The 25,859-nt window shown below is 45.7% G+C and overlaps 1 protein-coding gene across 4 annotated transcripts in view; it reads right to left on the bottom strand.

Annotated features, from left to right (window-relative positions):
* The window catches only part of Prom1 (prominin 1), a 122,874-nt gene extending 100,448 nt beyond the window's left edge, over positions 1 to 22,426 (bottom strand). For all 4 annotated transcript variants that reach the window (XR_009224808.1, XR_006847005.2, XM_046423647.2 and 1 more), the window contains exons 1-2: positions 22,043 to 22,426; positions 16,031 to 16,415 (exon numbers count right to left, since the gene is read on the bottom strand). Coding sequence is in view for 2 of the 4 variants with exons in the window: in XM_046423647.2 (XP_046279603.1) it covers positions 16,031 to 16,232 (202 nt within the window). In the remaining 2 variants the exon portion in view is untranslated. The remainder of the gene's footprint in view (positions 1 to 16,030; positions 16,416 to 22,042) is intronic.
* Between the last annotated feature and the right edge of the window lie 3,433 nt (positions 22,427 to 25,859).

Below are 25,859 nucleotides of genomic sequence, written 5' to 3'. Positions count from 1 at the left end.
ACTGGGTTCGATCCTCAGCACCACATAAATGTAAAATGAAGATATTGTGTCCATCTAAAACTTAAGAATGATTTTTTTTTAAAAAAAGGAAGAAAGTATACTAAAATCATGTGATGTATCCTTCACGATTCAATTTTTTAAACGCCCATCACATTACAGGGAGTGGTATAACCCTTCTGGTCCATAGTAACTCTTTCAAACATTTTGAAAATGATCTTATCTTTTGACTAAAACCCTAATGGAAGAAAAGAATCCTAAGGTCAAACAAACAAACAAAAAAGTGTTTTGATATACAACCTCAGTAAAAATGAAATAGCAGGGGTGAGCTGGTTTTCATGTGATTCCGTCTATTTTCTCCATGGAAAATGAGGTCACTGGTCAGTGAAGAGGGGTTCCCAAGGGAGAATGAAAGCAGAAGGTGGCAATGAGGATTTTCTCAGTGCAGCCAGGAGTCCAGTTGGCACAGATGCAATTTTTTCTAGGCGCAATCAGCTGCCAGGTTACAGGGGAGAAAACAATGACCAGGAACTGCTGAAACCAGGTCAGCCAAAAGAGGGTCATGGTGGGAAAGCAGGGCAGAGGGGCACTGTGACTGGGGCAGAGGGTGCCGCCACAGGGTGAGGAGGAGAGGGTGCAAGAGCAAGGCCAGAACAGACCCACCTGGGCAGGCAGCACCCACCGGCCACGGGGGAGCAGGACACTCAGATGGAGCTCCCCGTGTGCACAGGGGCCGGTGTCCGGAGGACCTCCCAGAGTCCTGGGGACTAAGAGGCCAGCGTGATGCAGCACAGTGAGCAAGGACAGGCGGCCCAGATGGGCTTCCTGGAGCAGACCCCAGCCCTGGGGCAGGGCGGGGCACAAGAGTGCATGACTCCCGCAGAGCACACGTGTGTTCAGCGCTGGCCACCTTCTAGGCCCGGTGTGGGCTCTGGGAATACAGCGTCGAAGAAGTGAAGGAACCAACAGAGCCCCACCCCTCCAGATGTTCAGTCTCATCCTGCCAAGAGACACCCAGATATCTACCAGACAGTCGTCTTCCCTATTCTTGGAGGATATGTTCCAAGATCCCCAGTGGATGCCTAGGACTGCCAAAAGTACCCAACCCCTACACAGTGTTTTTCCTACACATACACACCTATGACGAAGTTTAATTCACAAATTAGGCAGAGTAATAGGTTTAAAAAAAATCACGAATAAAATAGAACAACTGTAACACAGAGTACTAAAATTGCCAGCATTGCTACTGTTGTGCTTTGGGGTCATTATTAAGTAAAATAAAAGGTTGTTTGAATACAAGCCCTGTGATACCATGCCAGTCAGTCTGATAACAGAGGTAGCTACTAAGTGACTAACAGGAAGATAGTGTACGCAGTGTGATATACCGAACAAAGGAATGATCCACTGGGATTTTTATCACATTACACAGAACAGCACACAATTTAGAAATTATGAATAGTCTATTTCTGGAATTTCCCACTTAATATTTTCAGACCTCAGGTTACTAAAACCAGAGAAAAAGAAAAGGCAGATAATAATTGACCACTGTAATTTCAGGACACACGAGACACTTAAAAAAATGAAGCAAGGTAAGGAAGTGGGGGTCTAGGATAGACGACGGTCTAGGGTCTAGGCAGATGGTCTGTCGGAGGAGATGAATTATGTGTGTGGTTTGTGTGTGTGTGTGTATGTGTTTGGGGTGGGGGGCTGGGGTTCAAACCCAGAGCCTTTTGCATGAGGGGCAAGCACTCTACTAACTGAGCTATACCCCCAGCCCTGAGGAGATGAAATTTGAGCAAAGACAGGAAGGATTGAGAAAGAAGACCCCAGGAGAGGGTACAGGCAAAGGGAGGAGTCAGGTGCAAAGAGCCTGAGGCAAAGCAGTGCTAAGCATGTCTAGAAGGGATGGGGAAGACGGCTGGTACAGGAATGACAGTCTCTTGGAGGCTGCTATTGTACCCTCTTCCCCATTCTCCACATATGAAAGAAGGTCCTGGCTGTGGTCCAGCTGTCTGGGAGCCTCAGCTGGGGAAGGGCATTACTGCAGAGAGCAGGGGACAGATCTGAAGTACATTGTCCCATTCGGTTTCCATGTGATCAAAGTGGTCTTCGGGAAGACTGGCCTGCACCACATTGCTGCCATCCATGCTTGGGAGCCCTCACTTCCAAAGTGGGTGAGTTGTCTGCCTAAATGTCAGAGGCAGTCGAATCATTTCTACTCAGTTTTATTTCTATGCACAAATTCTATGTGGGACGGCTCTTGAGAGAAATGAGATTCATTGCAGGGAGGCATGCACATCCAGGTAGTGGGGTCATTAACATGCAGTAGATGTGGCGCATTGAATGCAGCATGTCTGGCTGGCTCCTCTAGAGGCTGCTGTCCAAGTGTCTCATTAGGCCAAGCTTCCAGGTCAACCACTTCCAAAGGGATATGAAACACACCCAACCTCCTGTCCCCCAGGCACAAGGCCGTTAACTTACGATGCAGTTGGAAGAGAACCTTCAATTACGTTTCATTTCATGATTCAGGAACTTAGAGATTCCTGCAGGAGGCAATAAATGCTAAAAAAATTCCAAGTTGGAAGGAACAATCGAATAAGCCCCTTTCAGCTCCCAGATTTGACTGAGAAGTTTGTTTTGCGCAGGATTATAAAACAGAAGCCCTGTCCCTGCTCAAGCTGCTTACTGTAAACCAGTCACTCCTCCCTCCCCCGGCCTGGGTGCCGTAGGTGGGGGATCTCTTTCCCCCTCCTCTAGTTCTTCAATTACCTGGTTCTTTTTTAATTTTAATTCCATTTGATCTGAGTTTTTGGATTCTTTTTATTTTGTTGATTTTTAGGATTTTATATGTGTTCTAATTGTTATTATATTTATTGCTAGGGGTTTTTATTTTTATTTTTATTCTACCAAGGCTTACAAAGATACATTTAAAATCAAGACAGCATAAACAAGAAAAAGAAGCAAAGATCAGGGACAAGTCCAGGAACCCTGGAGGAACTCAGGAGCCCCACACAGGGAGAGATGCGCTGACCAGGTTCCCTCACCATAGCTGTGAAAGGAACTGAAGAAGCAGAGGTGACTCAAGTCTCACGCCTCTGCCCAAGCCTTAGGCACTTAAAAAAAAAAAAAAAACCCTAATTCATGTGCCACCTGAGATTTTTTATTTGGAAAAAAAAAAAAAAACTTCCCAATAGCAGCCTAGAAACTTTCAGGCCAACTGTCTGGGGAAAAGCTAAGACTAGAAAGAAGTTTGTCTTTCCAAGCCATGAGCTACTACAAAAGGAAAGTCTGAGACACGGTGGACCTCAACCGAGCGCTAAGAGGCCAAGGTCACCTTTTTCTGAGATTTCAGAAAACAAAGGAGGGACAGTGCAGGAGGGCCTGACACCAGATCCTCTGGGGACAGGCCAGCTGGACTTGTGAACACGGCAGACGACTTCAGTGTTGTCAAGTAAACGACTACACCAGCACATACTCAGTCTTCATCACTGCCTTCCAAAAACTGGAGGGCTTGGAGCTTACACGGCCGACGTTGGTCAAGCCAGGTGGAAGGAGCAACGAAAACTGAAATGATAAATGATCATTTTTAAAACACGAGAACACCACGTGGCAGAAAGGAAAAAGGCAGCAATTCAACTGAAAAATAAGCAAGAGCAGGCAGTTTTTTGAAAACAAAGAACAAACGGATCAAAGGACATGAGTCACTCATGATCAAAGATATACAGTTTTACACGTAATTGTTTTCTGGAACCTGTCAGATTGACAATGATTAAAAAAAAAAAACTTAATTATCATGGTTAAAAAAACAGGGTGGGAAAACCAGCTTTTCTGTGCATTAACACAGGGAGCACAAATCACTGAAGAAACCGGAGAACAACTCGGCGGCTGCCATCCCAAGTTCAAGTGCGTACATCATTTGCTACACTCCTCCTTTTCCTAAGGACTCCTCACATTAGTTTTACTTGCTGAAGCATGGGAAGGAAGACATTCAAATGGGTCTTTCCAACAGCATTTGAAATACAAAACACTAACCCAAATATCCATCAATAAAAAAATCCACTGTGTGATCAAGGAGCACTAAGCACAGTGAGAGGAAGGAAACCCTGAAACCATCACTACAGGGCCAGCAGTCTTCCTAGTCGTGCAGGGGGACATCCGAGCACAGCTCAGAGGAATGGACCAGGACCCTGGGTTCCAAAGTGGCTAGAAACCAGAAATGTAACAGTCGAGGGAGGGGGGGCAGATTCAAAACATACATGTGGTGAGCACAAAATAAGATGCATTCAGAGGATGAGAGTTTCTGCAGGAAGGGGAACAAGGAAATCCAGAGAGTGGGGTTGGAGACAGTGGATAAAGGGATCCCAAAGCTGTCAATAATGTTTTCTTTCTTTGATTTCAAACAATATGACAGGTTTGTGACTAGATGATTACACTATGGACTTTTTTGGGGGGGCGGGGGGGGTAATTTTTCTCTATACTTCTCTGCATTATTTCAAATAAAAAAGAAATGGAATGTGAGTGTAGAATTATGTACCAGATATATTAGGTCTTAAAAACAAGGGCAGGAAAGCATGTCAAAAGTTCCTCTTGGGGAAAAAAAAAAGTTATAAAATGTTTTATGGATAGATGTTTATTCTCCACAGCCTGGAAAAGAATAAAGCCTGGCACATGTAAGTACTCACTAAGCACCCACTGGGTGGGTGGACGGGGTGGGGGTGGGGTGGATGGATGAGTGGATGGATGAATGGATGATGATGAGTTCATAAAAACTTGTCAGCAATCATTACCTCTGGAAAGTGGAGTGGGTTATTCTGCTTTTCCTTCTTCACTCTTTAAGTGCTATTTGCTTTTGTTTTTCTCCCAATATGTATGTGTGTGTGTGTGTGTGTGTGTGTGTGTATATATATATATATATATATATATATATATATATATATATATATTCAGCAATTCAACTGAAAAATAAGCAAGAGCAGGCAGTTTTTTTGAAAACAAAGAACGAACGGATCAAAGGACATGAGTCACTCATGATTAAAGATATACAGTTTTAAACGTAATTTTTTTCTGGAACCTGTCAGATTGACAATGATTTAAAAAAATCTTAATTATCATGGTTAAAATATATATATATATATATTGCTTTTATATTATAAAATAACCTTAGTTATTTTATAATATAAAATATTTTAATGATTTGAGAAGGAAAGATAGTGATATATATATAAATATCACTGAGCTCACTTGATTTTAATTCCCTTTGATATTTATCCCTCCTCATTTCAGGTATCCCCAGGAGCCTTTTGTCACCCTTGGTCTCGATCACATAGGGTGTTCTCCACATCACAGTTGTTCCATGTTTTTCACAGATATTTAATTATCATAAAGTTTGGGAATCCTGGTGGCTAAAAAAAAAAAAATTACAAACTTGAATTTTCCCATGGAAGAAAAAGCAGTAGTCTTGGAAATAAATTTCAAAGTCTATGAATTATAATAGCCACCAAAAAATCCATGCACTTTGAATTCTATGAAAAAAAAATGGAGAGGCACCCACTGGAACTCCTCCAGAAATTTGTAAAAATGCAGCCTCAGGATTTGAAGACAGGAGATGCATTAACAGCTGAGGAGGGATGCAAGGAAAAACACCAACTCTGAAAGCAAGGGGAGTAGAAAGTTTACACGCAGCACAGCGAGCTCCGGAAAGGCTCAGGGTCCTGCGGGGATAAGATGTGCATGATATAGAAGGTAACACGGGCACCGTCCTGACCCGGCGCTGCTCCTATCTCAAGGAAGCGCACAGGAAATTCTTGACCTATGCTGAGTGGATGCAGAAAGAAAGGGTGGTGGGGAAAGATGGAGTAGGTCTAATTTCTTAAAAAGCTCAAACTTTCTGAAACAACAGGGAGCGACGAGGAAGCAGGCACTGCTGGCTAAGCGAGTTCCTAACCCAGGACCGCGGAAGGAGAGGGACACTCCCTGAAATGCCACAGTGAAAGGGTGCGCGGGACCGAGAAGTGGCAGTCAAGACCTCGACACCAGAGGGAGTGGATTTCAAGAGTCAGCAGAGCTCAAGGGAAGCTTTAAAGAAAGGAGCGTGTCAGTGGGCGAGTGGAGGGAGGGCGACAGGCAGGCTCCCATCTTCAGGTGAGGTCTTCCAGCCCGACACCCAGGGCGGAGCCAAAAGCAGGGCATCCACAATGGCCCTGTTTCTGAATATCACATTCTGAGACACTGGGGGTTAGGACTTCCACACAAGAACCTGGTCAGGGGCACAGGACTCAAGCCACAAATGCCAGATTTGCTCCCAAACCTCTTTCTGCCTCTTTCTATATAAGAAATACACCTGTTGATGTAAAATAATGAACATGCCAATATTACATAAACTGAAGAAATATAACATAGAGAGTGAGCATTAAAAACTAAGTCAAATGCTTTAGAAAGACTTAATCAAGGCCTGACATTTGGATGAAATTGTGTGTGAGTAAATTGTAAGAGTCTGGAGGAAAACAAAAGATGGAAAAATCTAGAACCTATGAACTCCAAATGTGTTTTACTTTTTTACTATACTTCAAAGAAACCAAAATAAAAAAAACTAAAAAGTATAAAGGATGCATTTTGAGTGTGATTTATATCAGAAACACTAATTTTGGAACTTCAAACAATTAACTTGTAATAAAAGCAAATTTTAAGTGTTGGCCGTACATCAAAAGATTGGTGAATGAAAGTTTTAAAATCCTTACTTAAAAGAAACTTCTTAATTTAGGCGACACTATAATAAGAACAGACATGGAAAGGTCCCATGATATGTTAAGTGAAAAATTCAAGTTACAAAATATGCAAAGTCTCAAAGTTTCAATATATTTGAAAGCATGTTCCTGAACAGTTTTAAAAGACTGGGCCCTTTAGGAATGAATAAATCTAGACAGTGACCATCAAGCACTGCTAACATCTGAAACAGACACAACCAGATTATCCATCATCTTCTGATGCAAATGTACAACACCATCTGTAAACTGTTTTTTCCTCAAATATGAACCCAAATTTGATCTTTATAAGTATAAAGATCATATATGTATAGAAAGTATTTACAAGTATAAAGATCATATGCATAATGCATCTCTGGGTTCAACCAACTGTGGATAGAAAATACTTGGAAAAAAATTACATCTGGGGCTGGGGATGTGGCTCAAGCGGTAGCGCGCTCGTCTGGCATGCTGCATGCAGCCCAGGTTCGATCCTCAGCACCACATACAAAGATGTTGTGTCCGCCGAAAACTAAAAAAAAATTCTCTCTCTCTCTCTCTCTCTCTCTTTTTTTTTAAAAAAAAATACATCTGTACTGAACTGAACGTGTCCAGACGTTTTTCCTTCTTATTATTACCTAAGTAATATAACAACTATTACAGAGACTTCACGTGGTATCAGGTATTGTAAGTAGTCTAAGGATGTTTTAAAATGTATGGGGAAATGCGTATAGGTTATATGCAAACACAGTGTCACTTTATATAAAGAACTGGAGCATCCTGAGATTTGGGTATCCACGGAGGGTCTGGAAACCAATCCCTCCTGGAGGAGGGTGAGGAGTGACTGCACTACTTCACAGGAAATGCAAAGGACAGAGGAACATGATAAGGAACACCACAAAGACGCAATCAGCAAAGTGCAGGCTGTGGGAAACACTGCAGGAAAAGCAACTTGATTTTTCGACAAATAAATTGCAAGGAAGAAAAGACATGGAAGGCCACCACAAGAGGGTCCTGCTGGAACTGAGCGACACAGAAACGAAGGCTCGTCAGACTCTGCTCTTTCTTTTGCACATGTTTGAAGTTCTCCCTAATTTTTTAAGGACTTGACTGGCACATTCTCTTGGGAAAACTGGTCGTATTACTAAGGGTGAAAACCATGCAATACTCACGCCTAGGTAAGCACCTAACAGAAACGTATACACAGGCTCACCAAAAGGCACCAAAGCACCGGGCATTACGGCCCCAACCAGAAACTCTCACACAGCAGCCCAGAAGGGTGGATACCATCAATTTAGAAACATTCACATAGTAGGATGATATGTAAAAAGAACATTGACAAATACATGTAATAATATAGATGAATCTCATCAATAAAATATTGGTGAAAGAAGCCAGAGCCAAAGAGTGCACATATGCAGGTCCCCAGGAGCAGCTGGGCCATGCCATGCAAGCCAGGGGCTGTCACTTTTGGCATGAGACAGGGGACAGTGACCAGGAAACAAGAGGCGCTCTCCTGGGTGACAGCCTTTCTTTCCCTTGATCTGAACGTGATTCACTTGCACAGTTTCAGCTTACCTGCACCATTCTGTACACGTATTCTATACTTCAAAAAATTTAGATATTTAGATATTCTATACTTCAAAAAATTTAAATACTTTTTAGCCGAAACAAAACAAGAGACTCTGATTCAGTGAGGGATGAAGGGCCCAAGCTTCTGGGAGCTGAAAGGCTCCAGGGGATGCAGATGCTGTGGGCCCAAAGGCCACACCTGGAGTGACACTGAGCTAGACCCTGGCAGCAGATGGACAGGAGAATTTCCAGCAGCAGGTCAGTAAACGCATGCATGCCCCGTGGCTGCTCCAGGTGGCCTTGGTCAGGCTTTTTCAGGAATGCTTGCCTTGCTCTCTGCAGAACCCCATGTGATGTGCCAGAGCGTGCCGCCCCACTGCCCACAAACCACCCCTTGGCTCAGACCCTTGACAACCTCCTGGCCACACAGGGCTCCATCCAGGCTGGCCGCTCAGCCTGCTTCACATGGGCAGTGCCCTCTGCCCAGAAGGCTCTCTGCTTCTGGAGCTCTCCCACCCACTTCCCAGCTAGACTAAGATGCCGCTTCCTCTCCTCACGTGGCCTCCTCTGACTCCCCACCATTCATCCCTCAGGTGTGCATGGACCAGCTTGCCCAGGGTCAGAGCCAACTGTGCGTGCCGCCTTCTGAGAGCCAGGACACCGCCAACGCCATCAGCCAAAAGGCACCAGACTCGCAGAAGGAGCAGCTCACCAGTTATCCACAGAATTGAAGTCAGACAGGTTTCAACTTGGTTGCAGTCCTTTACTAGAAATGTGATCTGGGGCACGTGGTTTAAAATCTGTGAGCTGTGTAGGGTTACTGAGAGAACTAAGGAAGAACATCACGTGTTGGGGGCTGAGTGGTGGCCCCTGAAATGATATATGCTTATATGCAGGAAGGAACCTGTGAACTGGCCTTATTTGGAGAAGGGGGGGTCTTTGTAGATGTAAGTGAGTTGAGTCTTGAGATGACATCATCCTGGACTTGGTGGGGCCCCAAATCCCACAGCAGATGTCCTTGGAAAGGAAAAGAGGGATTTGGTCCAGAGACCCAGAAGACAGCCATGTGAAGCCAGACAGATGGCAGTGAGCCTGCCACAGGCCAAGGGACAGTTAGAGCCATCAGAGTCTGGAGGACACAGGAACCATTCTTCAGAGGGTATGACACCCTGCCCACACCTTGATTTTAGACTTCTGGCTTCCCGCTGGGAGAGAATGTATTTGTGCTGGTTTAAGCTACCAGTTTGTGATAACGTTGTCACTGCCCCATTACAAAATCAATGAAAGTGAGGGTCAAATAAACACATCTCCCCTCCGTGTTCACCAAAGCCTGATATTTAAAAGCTTTTAATAAGCATGGGTTTATATATTCACATTTTATTTGAAAACACTTAACAGCATTTTTATCAAGCACTATTGTGCCTTGTGAATATTAATTATTTACATATTACAATGACCTGAAAAGTAGGTATAATTATTAATAATTTCAATCTTAAAGAGGGAGAACTAAGGAACAGAAAGATCAAGTAATTTGCCCAACATCACAGAGCTAGTAAAAGAAGCAAGGATCCAAACCCCGGCAGTGGTTACAGGACACAAGTTCTTCCCTACCACAAAGCACCTGGGGCCCTTTCCTGAATCTGGACACCAGTCCAGCAGCGGGTATATGGCAGGCCTGTCGTGGCCACTTCCCCTAGTGATGACCATCCTACTGGGAAGCTATGAGCTGGTGCCACCCTGTAGAGACCACATTTCCCAGTCGCTTCTCCAAGCAGAGATTTGAAGATGTGAATTCTGCCCAGTCCCTGGGAAAGGTGAGGTGCCCACCACTCTGGCTTCACCCCGCAGCTGCTGGGGTGCCCCTGCTTTATTGGTGCTTCATCTTCAATTTCTTGCGCCCATGGGAAGGCCTCTTGAAAGGACATCATCGTGGGGACAGCCTCTTTCTAGAGGCATTCCCGGCTGTGCCCAGCCGGCCTGTTATTTACTTAAGGATAGACAGGACCACATGTCAGGGCTTCTTTGTAGACAAGGAAGTGAAACAATAGTTGTCAGGGCAAGTTTTTCAGTTGCGCTTCAAAGGCCGTCCTATGAAACTGGAGACGCTCACAGAGGAGGGTTGATCGCCTGCTATAATCCCTGTCCACCCCCTGACACTCACAGGTCCCCAGCAACAGACAGACACAATCTGGACAGCAGGCCTCCCCCTCTGTGGAGCCAACAGGACAGTACTCAGGGAAAAGCCTAAGCTTGGGGGTTCCAGGACCCTGGGTTCAAACCTGGGCACCGTCTCTTGGCTATCAGCATGAGTGACCTTGGGACACTCCCTCAACCACTGTGAGTCTCACTTTATCAGCAAAATAAATCAGCAGAAATTATGAGTCTAGACCTTACAGTCGGCTCAGCCCTGACTACCTCACTTGAAGTACCTGGGCAGGTCTCAGCCTTAGCTTCCTCTTCTGTAAATGGGTACAAACAGGACCTTGTCCACAGAGGGGTTGACTTGTCTAAATTCCTTGAAGTGTCCCAGTGATAAGATAGGGGGACTGATAGGGAAGACAGGTGGACTGAAGGCTGCCCATCATAGAGACCGAGATGGGGAGGGAGAAGCAGTGCCTATGAGTTCTTTCCCTCTATGACCTTATTTATGGCAAGGTCCAATGACAACACGAGTAACATGGTCTCAAGGGAACAATGCTGGCTTTGTGTGACTTAGGTAAGAACAGAACACACAGGTGTGGCGGCCCAGGGCTGCATGAACGTTGGCACCGACACTCTATTGGGCTGTCCACCAGGCTCTGCCTTTCCTGCAAGTTGCTCCTTTGCCACTGATGCCATGGTGGCATGGTGCTATGGTGGCAGGTGGCAAGTGGCAAGTGAGCCAGGTCCACACAGCACCATCCTGGCCACAGCCACTTAATGGGCTCACAGTTGGCAATTGGCCCAGGGATCCAGAGGCCATCCCTGGGGAATGAAGAATTGGGACAAGAGGGGAAAGAACTCTTGGCCACTCTCTACAATGCAATGTCCACCACAAGGACAATGGCAGAGGGGGAACCAGATGGGAAGGGGTGGGGAGGAGGTGCCAAGCGTGGACATGCACAGAGGAGCCAAGATGGACAGCGGAAGGTTCCTGAGAGCGAGGCGTACTCCTGTGGCTCCTACCTCACTGAGCACCAGGAGACACCTGGAGTTCTGAAGATAAACTCCCTGTTTTGGTCAATCTAGTGAGTAAGTTTCCCCATCTGCAACCGAGCAGCTACACCCTGGCAGCAGCCCCAACTCCACAAGAACCCCAACTTCCCCACTGGTACCTCTATCCCAAGCCTATTCTCTGGGCAAATCAGATCAGCCGAAAATGCTTTTAGAAATAGGTCAACCATCCAAAGAGCTCATTTAAAAAATATACCGAAGCAACGTAGAGAACCATTTCTGACAATTTATAAAACTAAAAGCAGATGAGTGGTTTTCCTTTGCTTGCTTCACTAGAGCAGCTCAGATCTGGTTCTTAACTTAGGCCAAATTCATCCCAGCCACATAAAACCAAAAGAGGTACTCAACGACCCCATCAGGTAATTTTAAATGCCATAATTATTAAATTATGAATTATTAAAATTGTACATTCTTTTTAATGTGCAAAATTTACTATTTTCCCTACTCACGAATGGTTATTTTGGTTCTTTCTTTTTTCTAAACTTTTTCTTTGCTTGCTTTCTGGTTCTCTTCTTTAACTCGTGGGGGTTTTGTTGCTGCTCTACCATTCAGCCACATCCCCGGTCCTGCCCGTGGTTAGTTTCAAAAGCATCACAGTAAAATGGAAGGAAAACAAGGGAGATATGGGTTATGGGAGGAATAACTGGTCCTGAGGGCTAGGGAGTCTCCGGCTGCCACTTGCTACTGCACACCCAGAATGTGTAATGTCTTTTTCAGTTTTCACATCGGTAAAGGGGAGGATAATAAGTAGAAATAGCAGCACCACCGACCGCCATCACCCACCCCCAAGCTGTGGGGAATCCAGGGAGCTGTGGCAAAGCCAGCCTTACCAGGAGGCTTGGGACAGCAAAAAAAGAAAAAAGAAATGGACAAACCAAGAGCCTGCTGGACAGACAGCGCAGCGCAGTGCAGATCACGCAGGACACGGGCATCGCACTGGCTTCTCTGCCTGTTCTGCTCCTGTGGGGGCGCTCAGGGGACCCTCCACCCAAAAGTAACAAAAGTGCATCCAATGGGGCCATTCCGTGAAGAATGTTCCTGGGACAGCAATGAGGTTGGTTTCGGGATCCTTCCGGGAGACACCTTCTCATTCCTACACACGGCTCTCAACCAGTTCTGCTATCTGGCCAACCCTCCCTCCCAAATATTGAAGTCAATAGCAACTATAATTATTGAGCATATTTCTCTGTGCCTTTCTGGCAAGGTTTTAAACAAAGGCTACACATACAGCAGGCATCTCATTTAAGCCTCGAAAACAAACCCAAAGTGGGCTATGATGACAGTCATACTCCATCCAAGGGAAAAGAGGGTCTGGGGGTGGGAGAACTTGACCAAGATCTCCCAGAAGCCAACAGTAAGAGCCAAGATTTATGCTACAGTTCTTTGGCCATAGATAACGTACTGTATCCACTTCCCCGGGACGCTCTGCCTCGTTGTAAATTCATCATCAACCCTCTGAACCATGGCAGGAGCCTCCACCCCCAGTGACCTACCCTAGCAGCTGTCCTCAGGTACCATTCCCAACTCACAGCAAGGACACTCTAGAAAGCAGGACTTCCCTCATCTTCCTTCCCTCCAGTGCTGGCTGGAGACTGAACCCAGAAGAGCTTTACTTTATATTTTACAACAGGGGCTCAGTAAGTTGCCCAGGCTGACCTGGAACTGGAGATCCTACCACCTCGGCTTCCCCAGCAGTTAGGATGACAGGCGTGTGCCCCTGGCCAGGCTCCCCAATTTTTTGCCCCCGGACAGGGGAGTTTTTCATATTTATATCCTATAGCCAACAAAAACTGTTCACAAAGTTTTGAATATAAAATCTTAAGAGAAATCCATGCTGAATTCTTAAAAATTATAAGATGGGGGGCTAAGGTTGTGGCTCAGTGGTAGAGCACTCGCCTGGCACTTACAAGGCCCTGGGTTCAATCCTCAGCACCACATAAAAAAATAAAGAAAGAAAATAGCAAATTGAAAAATGTATATAAAAAAATTATGAGATGGGGCCAGGCACAGTGGTGCCCACTTGTAATCCCACTCACTCAGGAGGCAGAGGCAGGAAGATTTCAACTTCAAGACCTTAGAGAGACCCTTTCTCAAAATAAAAAGGACTGGGGTTGTAGCTCAGTGTCTGAGGTCCTGGATTCAATCCCCAGTCCTGGAGGGAAAAAAAGGCCAGATCCAGGGTTGTCCCTTCCTTTCCCAGTCCTCAAACCACAGGGGAATCTTGCATTCAAAGTACTTTTGTTCTTTCAAATAAAAAAATATACCCATGGGATAGTATCTTCTGTGAAAATATTATATTTACCCCATAGTTTTATTTTGGTTAATAAACTAATTAATTAAACTGATGAATAAGAAGTAAGAATTCCTCTTTTTTCTTTTTATGGGGGGGATGCTTTTGCATCTTTGCTTTTGAAGATATCTATAATGCCCATGAAATGCATTTGCCCCAATGGAAAAATTGTGACTGTCTAATATGTGTCCTTTACAACACTGTAAAGCCCCTAGTGAACACTTTGAGACCATATGAAATCCATTAGCTGAGTGAAAGAATATAAAAAGCAAGATGGTGGAGAAAAACCAACATTGCAAGGTGTCATTCATTATATTCAATATTAGATTTTCCCCAAAAAGGTTGTAAGGATGGTCTACTCTGCTCTTCTGCTGAAACTTCTGGTAATATCTTCCGAGCTACGAAGTACTGATGAAGGTCAAGGAACAAACCAGGCTAACACCTCAGATTACCTCTGGATTTAAATTCTTCAGGTATTTCCTAGACTAACAATGTTGCTGGGGTTCAGAATCTTCAAATGCATTGCTAATTTTGTTTAAGACTAAAAGATGGCCTCTACTCAGGTCATCTGAAGGAAGATTTTAAATACTGCTTTTCATTGTAAAACCTGAGGAAACCTTCCTCTGAAATTCAGAAGAAGCAAAATAGAACAACATATGGAAAGAGATTAAGGGATTAGACAAGTACACGAGGAGCTTTAGACTAAGACATGGGAAGCCTCATCTTTCTGAAGAATCCACTGCAAATTCAATTAAACAACTGAATTCTACACTTGGTACATATATTTTAAAAAGAAGTAAAGCTGGGCTTGGTGGCACATACCTATAATCCCAGTGACTTGGAGGCAGAGGCAAGAGGATTGCAAGTTCAAGGCCAGTCTCAGCAATTTAGTGAGGCCCCAAGCAACTTAGTAAGACTCTGTCTCAAGATAAAAAACCAAAAAGGGCTGGGGATGTGACTCAGTGGTTAAGTGCCCTTGGGTTTAATTCCCAGTACCATAAAAAAAAAAGAAGCAGAGATGAGAAGCACTCCTAGTTATTTTGTTTATTCGTTCAATGTGACTTGTATTAAGCCTACAAATAAACTAAGGGATGCATTCAAAATGGTGAATTCTGTAATCAACAGTAATAAGTTCAACTTATTTCCTACTTTTATCTTTTGAATTACCAAATTTATAGTCTTTCAAGCAATGAAACGTAAGCAGCATTAGTTTGGGATACTCTTCTATGACAGTAAGAGCTTAGTAAGACTCATTTCTTTGAATTGAAATTTAAACTAACCAAAATACTTCAAGTTCTTTCAAGCTGATAAAAGACAAACATGTAAAAAAAAAAAAAAAAAAAACCTCAATCAACATATATTTTAGTGAAACTCCTTATACTATTCCCATGATATAAATAAGTGATGAGACATACCAAAATAAATTCATTCTCCTTCTCTCTCTCTCTCTCTCTCTCTCTCTCTCTCACACACACACACACACACACACACACACACAGTAACTGACCAGTTGAGGAACATAATAAAGGTTACTATAAATTTAATAATCAATAACAATATTCAAATCTAGAAGCATGGGATAGACCTAACATGAAGGCAATCACAACTTCCAAGTTCTGATGCGTAGGATAAAGCAGAAAGAGAAGGCCAAAGTGGACATCGGCACTGTGTACAAAGAATAGCACACTAGGCGTCGAGTTCCACCCCACTCTCTCACACCCAAACTTAGATCTGAAGCAAACTGTTAATAAGATAAATAGGTTTGGACAGGTCTGCCCTTTCCCTAAGCTGTGTCAAAATTGCATTTCGCAGTGGGCAGAATTAAATTTGTAAGCACTGACATCGCCAAGAGGAGCCAGGTAGCTATTAACCTCTCAGTTCATGACAGAAATTGCATTTTTACCTTGATTTTTACCTTCGGTATGTGCTTTAGAGAAATTCATTGCTCTAAGCAAAGCAAAACAAAATGTAAAAAAGGTAAGGACTTGGAAAACCAACATAGCAATAGAGTTGAATTTCATTTATCCTAATCACATTGCTGCCAACTTAATTAACTGAAGTTCTGTCTCAAAGTTTTTTGCACCTATGCAAATCAGCCTTTTTTGAAACTCATAGTTTAAAATACTAAATATATTTGATATGAATTGCACTGTCATTAAGAACAATACCATGGTGCATGTGGAGACAAATCCCACCTTTCCTTGAAGTCGGCACTTACCTTCAGGGAACTCTCCGGGCTGCACTATGTAGATGAATATGCGCACCATTTGGAAGAGAACACTAATGGGCCCGGGACTGTAGGTGTCTTCGGTCTCATATTTGGATGTAGGCAATTCATAATCCAATGCCTCAGAAGTGTTTTCTGAGATGATATTCCCACAAAGCCCCAGCAGCAGCAGTACACCAAACAGGAGGGCCATAGCTAGCAAGATTCCCTGAACATGAGGTAGCTTCTGGAAGCCTTAGGGAAGATAGGTCCTTCCTGTGCAGAAGTGGTCTAGTGGGTCCTGGACCTGCTGAGTCTTCTTCCTGGCAGGGCTGGCTTGCAGCAAGGGACGCAGAAGAGCTTCCTTCAATGGAGTCATTCACTCAAGGCAACATCTCTGGCAATGAAAGAGACAGTAGTAGAGTCACCGACACAGGCCACTTGCCTGCACGAGGAGCTGCTCTGGAGAGGAGACTGCAAAGCTTTAGAGCAAACCCTTCAGCCTAATCCCGGAGGGTGGAAATCAAACACACAGCTGCTCCAGAGCTGCAGGGGAGGGGCTGGCAGGAACAAGAACTCAGAGAAGGTCCTTCCTTGGGGGTGGGGCCGACTCAGAATACAGACCCTTTCCAAGCTCTACAGACAGGCAGGCACTGGGGGCTGTGCAATGGTGGAAACTAACATTTACCAAACACTTAGTAGATTCCAAATGCTGTTGCGCATGCTTAAGGCATTAGCCCATTTCATGATGAGGATTTTCATAACTCACCCAAAGTCACAGGTGATGATCGTGGGAGCCAGAACTCAAACTCGGCAGTCTGCCTTCAGAGCCCAAGCTCTAGCCAGGTAACCAAGACTCAGATCCTACAGAGCTCATTGTCCTAGGCTCCAATCAAGGCTCCACAGAGGACCCAGCAATGCACTATATGGTCACTTTTTTCCTCCAAGTCTGTGTTTTTCTCCCTGCCTGGAGGTAATTCACTCAGCCTTAAATTCTGCTTATTAATAGACTGATCTTATTTCCAAAGGCCTATTCTCCATCTTACCCGCAATCCAAACCAAAAGGGGATGACCCCGAGGTCAGGGACCAAACTGTTGGAGATCCTATGACACTATTGTTTGCAGTCCTAAGAAGTTCACTGAGTCATCCTGATAGAAACCTCTGTCCCAGGTCACCATCTCCATGGCTAGGCACAGGAAGGTGAGAGACAGGGCAGAGGCTCCTCGCCCTTGTCCTGGTGGACCTTAGGTTCTTTCTGTCCCCAGAATCTAACAGAGCAGGGCACACAGCTGGTGTCCGTATTCAGCATCTGCTGAATATAAGAAATAAACAAATCAACGTAACTGCTTTTCCGTGCCAGGTCACAGGGTGAGGTGAACAGCCCAGAACTCAGAAGTGGAATCTGGCTCACACGTGTGTCTGTGTCTCCCCCCCCCGCCCCGCCCCCACCCAGGTGTTCTGCAAAACGTTGCTGCCATTTTGTAAGCTACATACACATCATACTCGTTAACTTTCAAGATAAGTAAAAGGTGCCCATAAAATGCACATTGTGAAAAAGGGAAAGGGGGACAATCAAAAGAGAGAGACACATTTTACAAGAAGCCAGAGGACCCACTACCTAGATTCCAAGTCAAAGTAAGCTCCAGATGAGAGGTGGATTTCATGAGTTATTTGAATGAAGATACTAATGCATATCTAATGCCCTTTGATGCTACCACAACTCCAATTACTTCTGCACAGTGCAACCAACAGCATGACCCTACAGCAAATCGTGGGCTGTTCGGATGCCAAGTGGCTACCAGGAACAAAGGCACTCACCCCACACTTTGCTTCTGGCTCTCCATGACACTCACAATGTGCACAGGACCCAGGCTACATCTCTCGAAGGGTCCCCTCTGAACGTCTCTCTCACACACACACACATCACTCAGACCTTAGCTGGAGTTTTGCTAAAGAAGAACTTTAATCCTAGCAGCTGCAAGGATTAAAGGTTCAGCTGCTGAAAAAGGCTCACTTCCTGGTAATGCCACTAACCTATAGCCAGAGTCAGAACTGACTAGGGAGAGCTGTGGTTAAGCTCACTGCCAAAGTCCTCCTCAGTGGAAAGGCAGAAAGGAAATTCCAGGTGGAGGGAAACACTACAGCTCACCCCTGCAAAGACAGGCAGCGAGCCATCTAGAGGCAACTGGAGCTGCAAGTCCAGATTTCTTTACATCCTGCTCTGAAGTGTAGATCCCTCATTAATTTTAAACTAAATTGTAAGAAAATATTAAAATCTCACAAGCAAAATGCTAGACAACTGAAGAAATTGTCAGGTCAAATGGAGACATTTTTTCACCTTGGTTCTAACGGCTGTGCCAAAATAGAAGGTCTGGGTGCTTCCTAATAAACTCCACCCGGTCCCAAGAGCTGCTGAGCTTCTGTATCAGCAACTTCTGCATTAGCATGCAATGCTATTCGCTTAAATGCAAATGCCACACCTAATTTCTGGATGAGGCCCATTAACCTGATTTTCCATAAAATCTCCTCAGGACTGATTCTCAAGACAACTGGAGTTTGAGAACGATTATGCTCTTGGTTGAATATCACCCATTCCGCTTTCTACAGATACCATGGGCTTCTCGGATACAACCATAGGACACAGATGTGAAGTATGCTCTTCCAAAGGCCCTTGTCATGTTGCTTTGAATTGATCTATCCCAGCTGCTGTGCAGGGATCCTGACTTGCTCACGCCTATAATCTGAGGACCTGGCACACAGTAGGTATTCAGTAAAGGACTATAAAAATAAAATGGCAGCGGGGAAAACTGACACAAAATGGTCATTTTTACCTTTTTTTTTTTTTTTTTTTTGAAGTGGTACCAAACATTTACCTATTTGCTGCTTTCTAGCCTCTGAAAGGATGGTCCTATCCTACCCGTAGGATTGCCCATGGCCATTTCCTCCAACGCAATACTCACTGGAGCTCCTCATGCAGAACATTTGGTCTACCATGATGGGAGAGATACCTTTGTTTGGACTCTCAATTTTGCAAGCTTTGGAAATTTCTGCCTCAGGGGCTATCATCTTAAACAGGTACTAATCAACAAGACCCTCTTACCATTTTCCTGATTTATGGGGTACAGATTCCTGGTTTCTACCCCAAACACAATGAATTCATAAGAGGAGAAGGGGTCCAAAAAGGTTGGTTTTAAACAAATACCTCGCATGATTCTGAGTCTGGAGCCCGAGAACCACATTTCAGCAAACACTGGTTTAAAAGCAAACAGGGTGAATGAGCAGCTTCATTTTCTTTTCTTCATTTGATGGGAACTTCTCAAAATTGTTCTTTTTTTAAAAAGGGTCCCTGTTTAGGTGTTCATCATGTGAGACGCTCTGGGCAGGATGTGAGGGCTCCCTAACTTCTGGGCCCACCTTTGTGTGTCCTGAGGGAGGAAGCCCTGCCTTTCATTATGAGGCCAACTGAGGTCCCCAAATTGGTCCTGGAGGGGTAAGCCAAGCCAGGCCAATCAGGTGTCTGTTCCTGGGCCTGTGCTTGCAGCATACACTGAAGTCACACAGTTTCTAATTAATTCTAGCACCAAAGATGGCAGTGCCAACAGCCATATCCAACACCATAGCCATACACCAGTCTGGGTGCCTGCCATATCCTGAGCTCCTAGGAGAGCCTAGCCAGCCCTCCTGTCCCTCCCTCAAGCCACCCAGTCATCACCATTCCCAGAAGCCCTCTTCTGCAACAATTTCCCAGAGTTCACTTGTATTGGCTTTTGTTGGTGGTGTTGGTGGTTCTAGGGATTGAACCCAGAGGCATTTTACCACTTTAGGACATGCCTAGTCCTTTTTATTTCTATTTTGAAATAGGATCTCATTAAGTTGCTTAGGGGCCTCACTAAATTGCTGAGGCTGACCTTGAACTTTCAATTCTCCTGCCTGAGCCTCAGAACTAGCTGGGATTCCAAGTGGGCACCAACATGTCAGGCTGCTTACATTGTTTTTAACAAAGCATCCTGATCCTTAACAAAACTCCAAAGCCAGCTCCCACCCCGCTGAATAACCTAGTTCCTTTATTTTAAAACAATACCAACAACATAATACTTGGCTTAAAGTTCTGTTATTTTCAACCTGTGGTTTGATGCACTTATTTACTTCACTGAACTAGAACACAGAGAAATAGTACAGCATGGAAATTATACGGAAGTTCATAAAAAATTTATAGGGCATATCAAGAAAACAAAACTAAAGGGTGCTGCTAAATAGAAAATAGCCGCAAGCTTTTGAGAAAGGGCTGGGTCTCTGGTATCACTCATTAACTGTGACAATGGCAGCTGTTTATAGTCTCCAACCTTTGCTTGGTTCATCTCTACAGTGGGAAGCAGCTTGGGTTGCAAGGAACAGTAAAGTCCTGGCCCACAGCCAGCAGTCCACAAAGCGCTGGTGGGCTCTGTCATGGATGCTCTGAGCAAAACTCCACCATGACCCCCAGGCTCATCTTGCCAGAGAAGGCAGCTCCGTGGATACAGAAAGTTTCTCACAAATGAGAAAAGAAAAATATACATCATCATCCAAGTTGAATCATAGAGAGTTGATTTTCAAATATTCAATCCCCCAAAAGCAACTTCATTTGTTTCCTCCTTACTCGTTGCCTAAGTTGTTTGGAGTCAAGAGTGAGTGAGGGTGGAGGAAGCCGCGAAGGACCACAATCACCCACTTGCTCATCTTAACAAAAGTCGGTAGTTGCCTCAGCAATTTAGTGAGGCCCCTAAGCAACTTAATGAGATCCTATCTCCAGCCCGGACCAGACCAGAGGAAGGTCGGTCGGGCTCGCCGAGCAACCTGTAGCTGCAGGAGGCACCGGGCGCGGGTTTCCCGGCCTCCCCTCTAACCCACTCCAGGCCGGCCTCCTTCCGGCCTCCGCTCCCCCTTAGACAGGAGCCTCTCCTAAGCTGCGGGACACAAAAGAATGGGCGGCCACGCGGGCGCGGGAAGTCAGGGGCCTCCAGGAACCGGCCGCCGCGCCGCTCGGGGGAGGGGGTTGCCGGAGTAACTTGGCCGCCCCCAGGGCGTCTGCGCCAGTTCCGCTCGGCGGCCTCGCATGGGCATGGATTGGGGGCGCTCTCGCCAGAGAGCAGGGGATCTGGACCCGTGCCCCTCCGCCCTCGGGCCTGCTCTCAGGGAAACTGATCCTGAACCCCGACTCTCCTGCAGCCGCGGAGCTCTTCGTCTGTCCTCGTTCCCCTTTGTTGTCGCGGTGGGCGCGTTCCTGCAGGGTGCATCCGGAGCACTCCGCTTCTCCATCCCAGGAAAGCCCAAGCTCTCGGAGCTGAGCATCCAGCGGGTCGTGGAGGGTGGAGAGGCGGTGGTGCTCCACCTTGAGGGCGCGCGCGCTCTCCTGTGGCCCCCCGGGAACCGGTTCCCTTTGCAACCCCAGATCCCCCTCCTACTGCGGTCAGTTGCACAGCGCACTCCGCTTGGCAAAACCGAGGAAGGTTGGCCCTTTCCAGGCTCCACCGGGGAGGCTCGGCACCCTGCGTCCCCTGGGCCACCAGCGCTCCCCTAACCGCGGAAAAGTTCCTAAACCCCTGGCGAGCCTCCCCTCGCTCACCACCTCCCCAAGGGCAAGCCTGCGGGCTCCGGGGGCGGGGGCCTCCCTCGCCATCTCATGCCCTGACACCTGGAGACCCACAGTCGCCGGCTCCACTCCAAAGAATAGGAGGAAGACCCCAGCGGCGCCGTGCGACGCCGGCCACCACGCAGCCGGAAAAGTTTGCGCTCCCTACCCGGTTCTCCCAGAACATCTCGGAACCTCGGGCTGGCGTGGTTCCCGGGCCACCTCCGGTTCCCCGCTGCCCCTCCAGTTCCCTGGTGGCTACCGGGGCTCCAGCCACCTGCTACCGGGGCAGGGAGATGCCCAGAGAGAGATTCTCCACTCGCCATGGCCTGTCCTTAGTACTCGGGAAAGGGGACCCCTCAGTCCCCCTGCCAGTCCGCAGACACCTCTCCGGAGGGAGGTCATAGCTACTCACCACGCGCCGGGGTCCTGCTCCATCTCCGGCTTTCGTCACCGCTGCCGCAGACCTCTCCCTTCACTGCCCCGCTCGCGGGGCCCAGCTCATGAATTATTTAAAACCTGGCTCCGGAGACCACCGGGGTGGATTCCCGAGAGTCCGCCCCGCTGGCCAGCCTGTGGGTCGGGAACGGGTGCAGACCGCGGGGCAGCCGCACCCACGCACGCTGCGGAATGCGGGTGAGGGAAGCCGAGGCTGTCCGCGAGGACCTGTTGCCGCTTCCCCTGTGCCCGGGCCAAGAACTGAGCATGGAACCGCCGGGATAGGAATGATTACTTAAACGTACTCAACCGTCGCGGGAGAGCTGAGCGCGTGGCCGGGTGCTGTCGGGACCTGGCTCAGTAACTTAAAGATCACTCAGCCTAGGTTTCTGGCCGCACTCTGATTGGACAGTCTGAGCAGCCGGCCACGATGCCCTGGGGGAAATCCACCTAGACCTGGCCAGCATTTATTTCTTGCTATGGGAGCGGTGCTCAGACCCTCTATGCCCTCCTTTACGCCAGTCAGAGCCCTCTATATGGAGTGCAGCTATCTCTTAAAAATTCCTTGCCTCTCAGATGCCTCTACTGACTCTGCAGACTGCCTGTCCCTCACTCCCACGCACACACACCCACCACTTTAGACATCGCTGCCTGCTCCAAATGCATTAAAACAAACAAACAAAAAAAAATTAGAGAAAAATACTAAACAAAACCCAGATCTGGGACTGGGGGTGTAACTCAATGCTTGCGTAGTATGAGGGAGGCCCCAGGGTTGAACCCCTGCGCAAGCCCACCCCCGGCCCCAGAATCATTTGATTCTTATGGTGTAAAATCACAATGGTTACTTACTGGAATCATTAAAAAAAAAAAAAAGCCATTAAGCAGAACTTGTTTGCATTCATGCACACAGGCATCCGCTATAGCAGGAAGCACACTACCTCCTAATCACTCTTTGCATGTAGGCCTTCCTGGGCTGAGTTGCCTGGCATTCCCAGAATCTTCACAGTTCTAAGAGAAGTAACCACCCCTTCTTTTAACTTCCCTCACTGATAGGCACCACACCCTCACTTACCATTGACTATCTGGAATGGAAAATACAGTGGCCCTTTTATCCATTCACTTCTGTGGACTCAACCAAGGGCAATGGAAAATATTCACCATTAAAATTGCATCTATACCAATTATGTTCAGATTTTTTTTGTGGTCCTTCCCTGCATTATACAATGCAATAGCTATTTTCATAGCATTTACATTATATTAGGCACTATAAGAAATCTAGAGATGATTTAAAACACAGGAGGGAATATTCATGGGGTATATGTGAATACTATACCATTTTATATAGGGGAGTTGAGCATCTGCACATTTTGGTATCTGCCAGGATCCTGGAACCAATTTATCCTCCCCTCAGACACCAAGGGATGACTGTACTGCCTGGTAGGAAAAATAGGACTTGGGGGAGAAAAGCACTCTCCAGCCAGTGTCTAGCATCCTTTAGGTGTTTAATAAATGTTTGTGATATGGATGCCTGGATGGATGGTCTGATGGAAGGACAGAAGAATGGTTGTACAGACCTACAAACAAATGATGTGCAAGACTGCTAACTCAATAGCTCTTTTATTTACTTCAGCATAAAACAGGTACTGGGAGGGGAGAAAAGTCTTATTTTTTAAGAGTTTACATTGATCTCGAATGTGCATATTTCCAGGACCAGAAAATGGTTGCTCAGAAAACTTCTGAAAAGTACAGGAGGACTTGGCAAAGTTAATGGTACCCCAGGCTTCTATTCAGTTCTGCTCGAAGCCCTTTTGCAGCCTGACCTGCTGTGGGGCCCACCCCACTAGTTCAGAGGCAGCTAGCTGGAAGAAGCTGGGGAGAAGGCCAGGTAGGTGGAAAGTGAGTACCCTCTCTAGAGAACAGCTCGATTCAGTCTTCCTCAAAGTCTGGTCCTGTCACATTTTATCCCTGTGATTTTGCTGCTTAATCTGAGCCTCAGCTTCCTTGCCTGCGAAATGGTGACAACTCTGATATACGCACTGGTTCCAATCCTAATAATAACAGCAGTTGCAGTAGTGCTGAGCAGCAGCGTTCAATGAGCATTTTCTATGAATGAGGCTCTATGCCAAGTGTTTCAAATGAATTTTTACGTAACCTTAGCAACAACAGTTTGAGATCATATTATTATTATTTCCATCTTAAAAAATTTGTCCATGGTCACACAGCTAGTAAGAGAAGATCTGAATTTGAACCCAGACCTGGCCAGTTCACCAGAGAAGGGGCCACACTCTCTAGAGACATTGTTACATCTGATTGAAATGGCCACTGATCACCTGTCTTTTCGTAGGCACTGAATGCTTTGACTGTCTTAATGCACCTTCTCATCTGGACCATTGTGGATATTCAATAAGCAAAGAAAAATAGACAGAACCTAATGTTAAGGCAATGTTAAGGCTGATGTTCTGGGCAGCCTTCAACAGAGAGTAGTAAGACCTAATAGTTAGATCTGTTACACTTAGCATGGAGCTCTAATCCTACACTCCTGCTATTTAGTTCAACTGCATTTCTGTTATTTGCTGTCTGCAAGGCCAGCAGAAGTGAAGTTTATTGCCACACATACTCAGAGTCATTTGATACAAAAAATATCCCTGTGATTTTGCTACTTAATCTGAGCCTGAAATCACTCCTCATTTTCCCTGTTGGCTGAAATCTACGTGAGATGGCATGTCATTCTGGGAAGAACACTTTGCTAAGAAGTAAAAGATTTGATCAGGTTCTACCAAAACTGCAAGTGTGGCCCCTGCAAGTCACGGCTCCCCCCATGACTTCATACTCCTCATGTTTGGTGCAGTGGCCATGTTCAATGGGGCTAGTGGCTGCCATTTTGGATGTCACAGATACAGGATCTTTCCATTATTGCAGGTCTATTTGACTGCATTAGGCTAAGTCACAGTGGCTAACTATAATAAAGGGAATATTAAAACTGAGATAAGAAAACTAAGTTTCAACAAACACTATGAAGATCATATGGCTTTAGAAATGAAGCACTGAGCTTAGGTTATAAGATTAGTGGTAAAGTACATGCTTAGCATGTCCAAGATCCTGAGTTCCATTCCCAGCACAAAAAAAGAAAAAAGAAAAAGAAAAAAAGATGAAGGAAGGAAGAAAATAAAGAGAAGAAAGAAAGAGGGAGAAAGGGAGAGAGGGAAGGAAATAATGAAAGAGAGAAAGAAAATTAATTGAAATTAATTATTGTCAGACTACATAAAAGTTGGTAACTCAATAACCTTCTCTTCCCTGGACAAGATGTATGTGATGGTGGTTTTAGATAGTTTTTTCTGAGTCTTTAAGACTAAAGCAAAATAGGCTTTCCAGTTCAAGTTCACCTCTCAATTTCTACCATGAATAGCTATGATTCAAAATAAATAATTTCACTTTTCAGGTTTCCCAGCAGTCACTGATCTAGGGGTCCTCCCTCTTATGCCGCCTACCGTCTCCATGGGGAAGCAGAGCAAAAGGTCCAGCTGAGGCTGCAGCAGCTCTTCTAGGGCAGCCAGGCCCACTGCTAGGGCTGTATATCCCTCTTGAGTTCCTTGGAATTTAAGATCTTGGAATGTCTGGATCAACTGTTTTGAGACTACTCTGGGGATAAAGAACTATTTGGGACTGGGCGTGGTGGTGCATACCTAAAACCCCAGCCGCTCAGAAGGCTGAGGCAGGAGATTCACAAGTTAAAAGCCAACTTCAGCAACTTTTCGAGGCCCTAAGCAACTTAGCAAGATCCTGTCTCAAATTTA

This window comes from Marmota monax, unplaced genomic scaffold (genome assembly GCF_021218885.2).
Source record: "Marmota monax isolate L192 unplaced genomic scaffold, Marmota_monax_Labrador192_F-V1.1 WCK01_AAM20220418_F8-fsc00009, whole genome shotgun sequence".
In the NCBI taxonomy this organism is placed as follows: domain Eukaryota; kingdom Metazoa; phylum Chordata; class Mammalia; order Rodentia; family Sciuridae; genus Marmota; species Marmota monax.
This window is presented reverse-complemented; position numbering and strand designations above follow the sequence as displayed.